The 11,408-nt window shown below is 36.1% G+C and overlaps 2 protein-coding genes across 2 annotated transcripts; one reads left to right on the top strand and one right to left on the bottom strand.

The window, feature by feature from the left end:
- The first annotated feature begins 555 nt into the window (after nucleotides 1–555).
- LOC132103012 (serum paraoxonase/arylesterase 2-like) lies at nucleotides 556–3,463 on the top strand. The gene is made up of 9 exons (XM_059507797.1): nucleotides 556–835; nucleotides 1,034–1,104; nucleotides 1,242–1,297; nucleotides 1,680–1,845; nucleotides 2,207–2,333; nucleotides 2,414–2,614; nucleotides 2,730–2,811; nucleotides 2,986–3,114; nucleotides 3,272–3,463. The coding sequence occupies exons 1-9, from the start codon at nucleotides 732–734 to the stop codon at nucleotides 3,431–3,433; spliced, it is 1,098 nt and encodes a 365-aa protein (XP_059363780.1). The 5' UTR covers nucleotides 556–731; the 3' UTR covers nucleotides 3,434–3,463.
- A 588-nt stretch (nucleotides 3,464–4,051) lies between these two features.
- On the bottom strand, nucleotides 4,052–10,719 carry LOC132103495 (engulfment and cell motility protein 1-like). Its single transcript, XM_059508625.1, has 6 exons — nucleotides 10,559–10,719; nucleotides 7,276–7,388; nucleotides 6,453–6,560; nucleotides 6,159–6,238; nucleotides 4,779–4,856; nucleotides 4,052–4,550 (listed from the first exon to the last, which is right to left on the bottom strand). The coding sequence occupies exons 1-6, from the start codon at nucleotides 10,717–10,719 to the stop codon at nucleotides 4,338–4,340; spliced, it is 753 nt and encodes a 250-aa protein (XP_059364608.1). The 3' UTR covers nucleotides 4,052–4,337.
- Nucleotides 10,720–11,408: the final 689 nt, after the last annotated feature.

The following is an 11,408-nucleotide window of genomic DNA, read 5'->3' as shown; positions in this document are numbered from 1 at the left end:
ATAGCCTGGGAAACAACAATGGCAGCATCTACGGATAATATTGCCTATGGATGCAGTGTTTACGCAAGTGGTGCACGTTAAAAAAACGATTTTAGGACAATATAACAACATTGCAATAAAATTAATAATCTAGCTACAATTGCTTGCGCTCAGGAAGTTTGGTGTGACTTGCCTGGAACGCTATAAAGTCGTGAGTCGTGGTTTGAAATCGTGATTTACGGGCTCAAAAACCTGCCTGGAACGCAGCATAAGTCCAGATTTAGCAATCCCCTTCTGATTGACAGCGAGCGCAACTGCTGATCCAGGATGAATAATAACCATAGACTGTATAAAAACATAATAACACAATGTTGACACTATCAAAACGTAAGATAACGCAAATACTGCCGTCTGTATATTAGCAAAAAAAAAAAAAAAAATAGAAAAAAAGAAAAACAGCAATGCATTGTGGAAAAGAAAAAAACAAAAACGCGACATCTAGAGATAGGCCTACATGTATACACTTGTGGGTAAAGTACAAGGCGGCACCGTGTTGCCAAGTCCGTGCTTTTCCCGCGCCATTACACTGTTGCAGCAGGTTAAGGCGATTTCCCCGGAACACGGTTTCGACCGAAGGCACGACCGAAAAAGTGGAACACCGCGGGAAAACGCTATTGGACTATTCTTGATTAGAAATCAGGCCGGTTTGATTTCAAAGGACCTGGCAACCCTGACAACACTGATAATGGTTAATGTTGTTTACAAGTATTTCGGACAGCATGGGCAAGTTAGCAGTGCTCTCGTTAGCTGCTGTTGCTCTGGCAGCTTTCATCGGAGAAAGGCTCGTTGCACTTAGGTTGGTCGATATTTCCAATTGCATTTAACTTTTGCTTCTTTGCCTACCAAGCTTTTCAATTGCAATAAAGGCTTTCTTTGACTAGAACGCTGTTCTGACTTTTGTTGCTAACGTTACTTTTTTTAATAACGAGTCCAAACTTTTAAAAACTCACGCAAAATATAATAAATGTGTTTTTATTGTAATTCCTCTCTACAGACATTTATCACTTTCCTCCAGAGAACTTACCCAAAACTACCTTCCTAACTGTCACCTAATAGAGGGCATAGGTAAGTTAGATACACGTTAGACACACTGTATATGCTTCGCTGTCATTTGCTGGTCAGTTTGAAATAGTGTAATGTGTTTATATGTTTCTAACACTTGAAATGAGGATATTTTGATGTTATTTCCGTGTTTTCAACAGAGTATGGTGCTGAAGATATCACCATACTTGACGATGGATTGGCTTTTCTGAGCACTGTATGTAATGAATCTTTTTTTACTAAGCATTTTGATTAGTTAAGCAGACAATACGTCATTATTAATCAAAAGATGTGGGTATGTTCCTGGATATATTCAAACTCTATCACCAATGCAGTGCAGCATGAGGCTAGAGTTGAATCAATGCTATGATGTCTGCTCAACTGTTAAATGCATATTAAGCCAGCAGCTGATACTAAGTGAAATAGTGTAAATACAGTGGAGGACACTGTTTGCATCAATTGTAAATCAATACCCAATCGTACTGTATTCATACAAAGTGTAAACAGAAGTGATACTGAGGGTAAATTGTCTAAGCAGTGGTGGACAGAGTGAGTGCAAAAAGACAGTCTTCTAATGAATTATGATCAATTAAACCCAGGGCTTGAAGTATCCAGGCGTACCGCCCTATTCAGATGACCCTGGAAGGATCTACTCCCTGAATCTGTTGGATTCTGATCTGAAAATTAAAGCACTGAACATCAAGGGTCAGTTTGACAAAGGCTCTTTTAATCCGCATGGAATCAGTGTGTACACGGATGAAAAAGGTTTGCCATTTTTATTAAATAAATACATTTCTAGCATTAATCTGGGTTGCATGCAGTTTAGTTGCGATATCTCATATTTTTAAAATGTTTCTTGATTTCGTAGTTGTTTTAAATGTTCCATGAACGGCTCTATGGAATGTAGACACTTATGAATATATAAATGTATTTTGTAGTAATATGTTTTTGTATAGTATACACAATACAATTTGTTTCCTTTGGCAATTTCAAAATTACATAGTAAGGAAAACTAGCCACCTAGTGGTCAAAAGACGTTTTACAATTTGATCTTCACTTATAAACCCTATAAATGTATACATTTGATAGAAGTCTAATAGTGTATGAATTCCTCTTCTTATTACAGATGGTGCCATATACCTGTTTGTTGTTAATCATCCTCAAGGCAAAAGCCAAGTGGAGATTTTCCGATTTGTTGAGGATGAAAATGCTCTTCATTACATTAAGACCATCAGGCATGAACTCCTGCACAAGTATGTGCTTCTTTAAACACAATGTGTCTGTAACCCTAAACCTGATCAGAAATAAAATTCCTGTTAATGTGCATCTTTAGTGTGAATGATATAGTAGCTGTGGGGACGGAAAGCTTTTATGCCACCAATGACCATTACTTCACTAATGGGATTCTCAAGGTTATGGAGCCACTTCTGTCTTTGTCCTGGTGTGACGTCGTCTTCTACAGTCCTCAGACTGTGCAGGTTGTGGCAGGGGGCTTTTCATCCGCCAATGGCATTAATATCTCCCCCGATAAAAGGCAAGTTTCAGAAAAAGTCAAGAATTTTCATTGATGAAAGCATAGTGTAATGCAATATTAATGCATTTTTCATGTCCTCTCATGTTGTTAATACAACTAACTTCATTTATTTCAGGCATTTGTACGTGTCAAATATCCTGAAGCACAAAATTAGTGTCATGGAAATACAGAAAAACACTGTATTGTCTCATGTAAAGGTAAACACAAAACTTAATTTTGTATCCTATATTGAACATTGAGTTTTAGCTTTATTGGATGTTAGCTTTAAACAACCATGAAAGCACATTGACAATTTTTGTTTTCTTAGGAGAACGCACTGCTGACGTGTTAATTTTGTTAATATAACTGCATGTGAATTTTTTTCTACCCAGGAGGTTGATGTGGGGTCACTGTGTGACAACATTGAGGTGGACCGTGAATCTGGAGATCTGTGGCTGGGATGCCACCCAAATGGTCTCAAATTCATGCTTGGTGATCCAAATGATCCGCCGGGCTCTGAGGTGAGTGCGTGTGTTGCAGCAAATAAATATTTATTACAGAATGTGTGTTCATTTAATTTGTTGGCAATTTGATGTTAATATATTTTTTTATTCATTATGTACTGTTTGCTCTTTGTTGTAAAACAGTAAAAATCAAGAATTCCTTGTTCTCCTGTAGGTTATCAGGATTGAGAACATCCTGTCTGAAAAGCCCCGGGTGACTCAGGTATATGCAGATGACGGCAGTGTGATCATTGCTTCTTCAGTGGCCACCCCATATGGAGGAAAGCTGCTCATTGGAACAGTTTATCAGAAAGCTCTGATATGTGACCTTAAATAGTGAATCTAAATATTTGATTTGAATAGGGCATATCATTTCAGATATTGGCTTTTTCCGACAAACAAATAAAAGACTAGACATGTTTTTTGACCCCTGAAAATTCTAGGTAAGGTGGTTGCATTGGAATTAAACATAATGACTTTGTTCACACGGGGTATATAGGTTTTTTTTTTTTTAAAGGCTGGTGAGGAATTCCAAATTAGATAAAGGATTTTCAGCACAGCATAAAGGTTAAATATTTTGTTTTAAGAGCCATTGATAAGACCAAGAATGTACCTTGCAAGTGTGAATTATACTAGTGTGGAGATTTTGAGCAACAATATAATATGATGCAAACTGTATATTGGGGAACAGGAAGGCAGTGTGGTTGTCACATGTTTGGAAGAGAAAAGGCATCTAAGTAAGCAAACCAAAGGCATTTTATCTTAAAGGATAAAGTAATTTATTAAGTGGAACTTAGTTGACTTGATTACTCTGGAATCGTCCTTCTGTCATTCGTGTGAGTTCTGTGTATGTGGTCATGACTTAATGTAGCTTCTGAATTTTATTTTATATGATTATGAAACTAATCCATTTTCAGTATTTTATATAGATATGCACTTCACTTACACAAAAGGGTTGCATGATACCAAGTTGATTATTCATTAAAACTCATAAATGAAAAGAAATGTAACTGTGAGTTTTTCCTCTTTGCAGAACTGTTAAGTCAAGAGGGGCATTTAAGTGAAATAGAAAACTAAGCATCACATAATAGTCACAATCTAGAGGAAAATGTATGATCTGAACTCTATTCAGTCCATAGGAGAGGAAAGTGAGGAATCACGAATAGCAAAAAGAAAAAAAAATTAGCACTCCTCCTTACTTACAGCTGTTTATCAGCATGAGTAAGGACTTTATTCCAGTCTCAAATGTGCTGTTGGCTAAAATCGTAAACAAAGTCGTAAGTGCTGGGCTCTTTGGGAACAGGAGGAGGGACATCAGGAATCTGAATGTTTTCGAGGTCCAAGAGGCGAAGTTTCAGCTCCATATTAACCAGAGTGTCCATATCTGATTTGGTGAGCTCACTTGTCATCTCCTTTCCCAAAACAGCATTCAAGCCATCAGTCCAAATGCAGTACTAGTGGAAAAAAAAGTTTATATAATAGAGTATTATTGAGGATGATGCATGAATTCAAGTAGTGTATGAGTGATCTAGTATAAAAAAAATTGTTATAATATTGACTTTGATGTCTAACTGATTAGGTGTTGTTATTATCTTATGAAAAACAAAGGTTGTTTATCTTTCCACGAGACCAAAATACTTTTTATATGACTGTCCTGGCCTTGTATGCTATGACATACTCACTTCATGCTTGTCCGGAGCAATGAAGTTCAGATATTCATCAGAGTTATGAAGAATTGAAAAAGCCAGCTCCAGCAGCTCCTGAAAAGCAAAGGAAGAATAACAATCTCCAAGCCTGGAGTACTTGACCTCGCTTCCTTCTACACAACTTCCATTTGCACTTAACTACAGGTGCCTCTGCACAACAGAGGGCTTCTGTCACCGCTACACTCTCCTCCCAAAGTCAACCAGCTGGAGTGCAGTTTCCAGCAAGGACATTTTAGAACTTTAAAATGCTAAGAACGTTAAAACTAAGTTTTAAAAATAAGATTTAAGAGATGAATGTCCCTTAAATTATTACAAATTTACAGGCAAATGTATGCTTTTACACGAATAATAATAACAAAAACGTGCTTGATTTCCAAAAGCGCAGCAGACGTCCCTGGAATTAAAGCGCGTGCTCAAGTTGATTTAGCTCTGCTCAGATTCGTCGAATTGTCTTATTCAAACGCGTTAACTTTTCAATAAAGGACCTGGTTCATTTTTAGGCGATTTATTCGAGAATTCAACAACAGTAGTTAGGTAGGTTGTATCGTATGCTTTTGAAGAACCTATTCGAATTGTGTGCGGTCCGTGCGCACAGTAGTCTAGTTATTCTCGTTTTTATTTTTATTTTTTTTATTGCAATAGGACTGATTAATCTGAATATGGCAGATCTATCAACAATAGCCACATTAACATACACATAATTCATCCACGGCACTTAAGTCGTACGTTACGTTGAAGTTAATGTGTGTGTGTGTGTGTTGCCTGTGCAAATATACCCTACCTACAAGAGATTGTTATCTCATGTCATTACCTTATTGCTTACTGTTTGCTTTGACTATAAACAATAACTCAGCTTTAACTATAAACAATGTATATTTTTCTTTTTCGAAAGTCCAGAAAGACACCTTTTGACATGAATGGTTAATAAGAATAAGAGACCATACATACAGTGTATGTGTTTTGCCTTGTTTACTCCGTTAGTCCTTTATCCACATCTAACCACTAGATGGCGCCAATTGGACTTACCGCAATTGGCATTGCTGCATTATTTGCTAATTGTTTTCAGCTGTTGATGTGTTTGTTTGAGGCAAAGTCAATTGGGGTATTCTATAGTTTGTATTCTTATAGTATTCCTATAGTATTCTTTGGTTTGAGGCCACCATTGTCCTCGTGCATTGTTCTGCCTAAAGGTTTATTTTTTTTTTATTATATATATTTTTTAACTAGTTATCTTGAGTTTAAGGCAGTAATTTGTAATTTCATTAAAATCTGCCTGCCTTGTGTGCTCTGAGTATGGATCCACTACACCTAGTCCTGTCCTGTCTGGTGTGATTAGTTGCAATAATAATTTCTTACCTTATTCTTAAGTGCTCCTTTTTCCTTCATGTGTGGGCAGTCTTTACCCATGACCACTGCTTTGATATCTGCTACTGTCACTGGACGTAGAAGTTAGAAAATTTAGAACAGTAGAAATTATATTCTACTTTACTATGATTGTCTAAAAAGAGCATGTTTGGCGCTAGTCTGATTCAAGCTTGTCTGTCAATATGGCGTCAACAGTAAATGTGATGAATAATAAAAGCCATTACAGGTAAAAAGACAGTAATTTTAATTAACAACAATGTCATTTATAAGAAGTGTATTGTTCACCTTTCTCCTGGAGAGATTCATGTGAAATTTGTCCTTGTGAGAATTCCTCTATATCTCCATAGTGTAACACTTTGTGGTTTGGTGATAGACGGCAATACCAGAACTTGTCTATGGGAGAAAATGGGAGATGGATATAGATAAGAATATGCATGTTATGTACCGTGCAAGTTATTGTTTGGCTGTTTTCTTGTAACTTGCTTTTTACTGTCCTCATAATGATCCGTTACTTGCTTTTTACTGTCCTCATAATGATCCATTCCAATTAGATTTTATAGTTTTTTTTTTCCACTAGCAGGTCAACAGCACTGTAAATGAAAATTAGATTTTTATTAAAGCAGCAGTGACCTGAGAAAATCACTTTTGATTAAAAACATAAAGTCTCAACTGGCTGCCCTCATTTATTTAGATATTGCTATTTCATACCAGTAGGTTTGGAAATAAAAATTAAGAAATGAAGAGAGCACAATGGTTCTCTCTTTTAGAGAAAATGAGAGAGCATTTGCATATTTGTTGCTGTGTGTCCAAAAAAACAGAATGAGATTATTCTTTTAATATATATCTTTAAGTTGTTGTGTTTGTAATATCAAACAGACCAAGCATTAGGATAAAGTACTCAGGGGAACCCAAGTCTGGTGCCCTTGACTATAATAGAGTATCTTCCTTTATCTTATGAGTATGCAATATGAATTCAATGTCATGTTTTTGTTAGCTAAACATTACATCTATGCATCTGTGATCAGATACATCAAAATTTTTTTTCTAAATCTATGATGCATGATTATGTTTACCTGTGCACATGTAATTGTATCCTAATTGAACTGACCTTGTCTGCGACGAGCACTGATCTTCCTAAAGCACGTGCCCTCATACAGGCGGTTCAACCTCTGCTGTTTAATCAGTTCGATCACTTCTGGCTGGAGCTTCTCTCGTAGTTCTCTTTAGAAATTGAAATCAGACACAATAGCCTACCTTGAACCAGCAGCAAGCCAGGGGCTCTTCATGCCATCAAGTATACAGGTGCTGGTCATATAATTAGACTAATTCCATTCAAAAAGTGAAATGTGTATATTATACTCATTCATTACACACAGACTGATATATTTCAAAGGTTTATTTCTTTTAATTTTGATGATTATAACTGACAACTAAGGAAAATCCCAAATTCAGTATCTCAGGAAATTAAAATATTACTTAAGACCAATATAAAAGAAAGGATTTTTAGAAATCTTGGCCAACTGAAAAGTATGAACATGAAAACTATGAGCATGTACAGCACTCAATAGTTAGTTGGGGCTCCTTTAGCCTGAATTACTGCAGTAATGTGGCGTCGCATGTAGTCGTTCAGTCTGTGGCACTGCTCAGGTGTTATGAGAGCCCAGGTTTCCTGTTGGAAAATGAAATCTGCATCTTCATAAAGTTGGTCAGCAGCAGGAAGCATGAAGTGTTCTAAAAGTTCCTGGTATACAGCTGCGTTGACCTTGGACCTCAGAAAACACACTGGACCAATACCAGCAGATGACATGGCACCCCAAACCATCACTGACTGTGGAAACTTTACACTGGACCTCAAGCAACGTGGATTGTGTGCCTCTCCAGACTCTGTGACCTTGATTTCCAAAGGAAATGCAGAATTTACTTTAATCAGAGAACATAACTTTGGACCACTCAGCAGCAGCCCAGTCCTTTTTGTCTTTAGCCCAGATGAGACGCTTCTGATGCTGTCTGTTGTTCAAGAGTGGCTTGACACAAGGACTGCGACAGCTGAAACCCATGTCTTGCATACGTCTTCGTGTAGTGGTTCTTACAGCAATGACTCCAGCTGCAGTCCACTCTTTGTGAATCTCCCCCACATTTTTGAATGGGTTTTGTTTCACATTCCTCTCCTATTGCTTGTACATTTTTTTTTCTACCACATCTTTTCCTCCCCTTCACCTCTCTATTAATGTGCTTGGACACAGAGTTTTCACAATAGTTGTCAGTTAGTTGTCAGTTATAATCATCAAAATGAAAAGAAATAAACATTTGAAATATATCATTCTGTGTGTAATGAATGACTATAATATACAAATTTCACTTTTTGAATGGAATTAGTTGATATTGATGATATTCTAATTATATGACCAGCACCTGTACTCTCTTTTAAAAATGTGAGAAGCAGCGGAATGGGAAAAAAAAGAAACCAAGGTTTTGACACACAATTTTAAAGTCACCATGAGATCAAATTGACAATTTGTATTTTTATAGAATATTGCAGGAATAACTTTATATCCTAACATCAGCTCACACACCCAATCGACATTCCTTTGGGGGGGGGGGCGGGGCGCTGTAGCTCTCTTATCCAATACACTACAAATATATGTGGGATTATTAGCAGAAATCATACCATGTGTCATACTCGTGGGGACAGTATGCTTGGAAATAATATTTCATATCTTCCATTGCATTCGTTATTTGTAGTGCGCCAGCCACCCAATAGCAATAAGATTCTTGCTTTTGATATAACTATTTTAAATGTCTCAGCTTTCAAAATCATATTTAGAGGCGAAACATAAAGTATGCGTCTTACAATAATGTGTATTTCAAGCTCTTTAATGATCAGATCGCTGCATTTATGTGAAAAAATTCATTGAATTAATCTGTTTCTTTGTGAAAATTCCAAATAGGCTATGTGAAAATGTATTCTCATAATGTTTCGACTTTATTCACAAAATATTTCGACTTTATTCTCGTAGCAGGCCTATTACCACTTTATTCTTGAAACATTTTGACTTTATTCTTGAAACATTTAGACTTTATTCTCATAATATTTTGACTTTATTTTCATATTAGGCCTATTACGACTTTATTTTCGAAACATTTAGACTTTATTCTCATAATATTTCGAATTTATTCTTGTAATATTTCGACTTTATTCTCGTAGTAGGCCTTTTACGACTTTATTCTCGAAACATTTCGACTTTATTCTCAAAATATTTATTTATTTTATTATTTTATTATTTTATTGTGGAAAAATGTAATCTCGTAATCTTCAGAAAAAAAATTCAGTGTGGCACTAAAAAGCGGTCATATATTAGTCATGTTGAATCAATGAAAGCGTTTATCCAGCTACTGTTAACAGCATTTCATTGGTTTCTTCTTTGGGGCGTATTTGGATTTTGAGCGCGAGAGCGCCCTCTGGCCTTCGGGTGGAGATTTACTGCTGATCACAGAACCGTACTTACTGAAAGATTCTCATGAAAATCGAAGCTTCTGTCGAAGCGCAATTTCGTTTCCATTTCAATTAATCGTGCAGCCCTAATAATAATAGATTGTTGTGACTTTTTATCTCTTTTTTGACATCTTACAATTCTGAGAATTGTGAGAATAATAATACATTTATTATTATTATTATTATTATTATTATTATTATAAAAAATTTAATTACTATTACTAAGAAAATATACTACTGTAAATTTTCACTGTAAAATAAAATTAAGAATTTATTACAACTGTAAAATTACAGTAATATTTATGCTTATCTTAATCTCTTTATTTTCACATTTTAAATCATCAAACTTTTATTTTGACAGAAAACTGTGTGGAGCCCTTAAAGCTCTTTTGTTAAGAGCTTCATATTAATATTTCTTATTAAGTATGGGAGGATGGTTGGCACCTTACCTAACCAAATGCATATATACAGTATTTCATTTAATTGCAGACTTTTGCGGTTTGATAATCACACTAAGCCATATCATGATTTCCATTTTATTTTGATTAACATGCAGCCCGAGATATACGTCACAATAAGGAAGACAATTGCAGCTTCCGTTTCATGCTGACTTAACAAAAAAAAAAAAAAAAAAAAAAAGAGGAAAAAAAAGAGGTGTTTTACAGAAAGAAAAAAAAAGATCACAATGGAATGAAAAAAAATGTTTTTGGAAAATGGTGACTAGTCCATTAGTAAATCGGTAGCTAGGACCGTAAGATGCATGTGGCAGAGTATATACTTAAGCAAACTTAATTAAGATCTAAACAAGAAACTGATGTCTGACAGGACAGTCAAAACCAGAAGTGTATCGCTTTATTTCTGAATGTATGGTTTCTGGACCGTAAGAGGATGTACTTACAGCATTGGACGTGATTTGGGGTCATCCTGGCTCAACATCTCTGACTTCAGTGAGGGCCTGTGAGGCCTGGCACTGTCCACTGTGTTAAACTGCAGTGTGACACTTTGAGTGGTGTACCTTTTCTGTTTTTTCTCTGCCTGCAGAGGTGTAGACACAGTCATTCAAATAATTGAATCAACACATCTTTTTGCTTTGTTCTGGAGAAGATTTTCTTTGGATTGAAGGCCTGGAGGCTTCTTCTAGTTTACTGCTGATGAGTGTTTTGTGAGTTAACAGGAGATTAGCTGTTGGCTACACTGCAGTTTATTCAGTCTGAGTCTTCTCTTATGTAGTGCTTTATCTGTGCGGCTTTAATGGAGTTTTTCTTTATCTCAGACCTTGCATGCATTTGTGGCACAGTACTGGGGAAATTGAGGAGCTCTATGGGATTAAGGCCCTGTCATTGTAATCTCCAACAGTGCTGTGACACAGTCAGAGCCTGAGGAGAAACATGCGGACATAGTTCACGGAAGAGATTGGGCCAGCTAATGTCTGTATAGAGGACACTGGTTATGGTTAGTTGCTCGGTTGCTGTGTTTAATCTTATTGCACTGTACAAAATGTTTCCATCATGTTACAGTATCTGTTTCTGTCCATTTAAATTGTCAAAATTTCTACTCCGTATGGGTTTTTCTTCATCAATAAGTAAATTCGTGGTGCAATGCAGTTTTCATTAAGTATTAACTTTCATCATTTTGCTTTTTGAACATTTAAAATGAAAAGTGAGTGTTTTTCTTTATAGTGTACGAGACAATGTTTTATTTTTAATGCAATTGACACTTAAGTGTGTACCCTCCTATTTACTTTGGGG

This window comes from Carassius carassius, chromosome 24 (genome assembly GCF_963082965.1).
Source record: "Carassius carassius chromosome 24, fCarCar2.1, whole genome shotgun sequence".
NCBI lineage: Eukaryota > Metazoa > Chordata > Actinopteri > Cypriniformes > Cyprinidae > Carassius > Carassius carassius.
Note: the sequence above shows the minus strand (reverse complement) of the source record. Positions and strands in the feature narration are given on the sequence as shown.

Excerpts from the sequence above, each read along its gene's own strand:
- LOC132103012 (XM_059507797.1), top strand. The coding sequence starts at position 732 with ATGTTGTTTACAAGTATTTCGGACAGCATGGGCAAGTTAGCAGTGCTC. Across the intron at positions 836-1,033 it reads GAAAGGCTCGTTGCACTTAG|ACATTTATCACTTTCCTCCA; the intron begins GTTGGTCGATAT and ends TCCTCTCTACAG. Across the intron at positions 2,615-2,729 it reads AATATCTCCCCCGATAAAAG|GCATTTGTACGTGTCAAATA; the intron begins GCAAGTTTCAGA and ends CATTTATTTCAG.
- LOC132103495 (XM_059508625.1), bottom strand. The coding sequence starts at position 10,719 with ATGACTGTGTCTACACCTCTGCAGGCAGAGAAAAAACAGAAAAGGTAC. Across the intron at positions 4,857-6,158 it reads AAGGAGCACTTAAGAATAAG|GAGCTGCTGGAGCTGGCTTT; the intron begins GTAAGAAATTAT and ends TTTGCTTTTCAG. Across the intron at positions 4,551-4,778 it reads TTGCTCCGGACAAGCATGAA|TACTGCATTTGGACTGATGG; the intron begins GTGAGTATGTCA and ends TTTTTCCACTAG.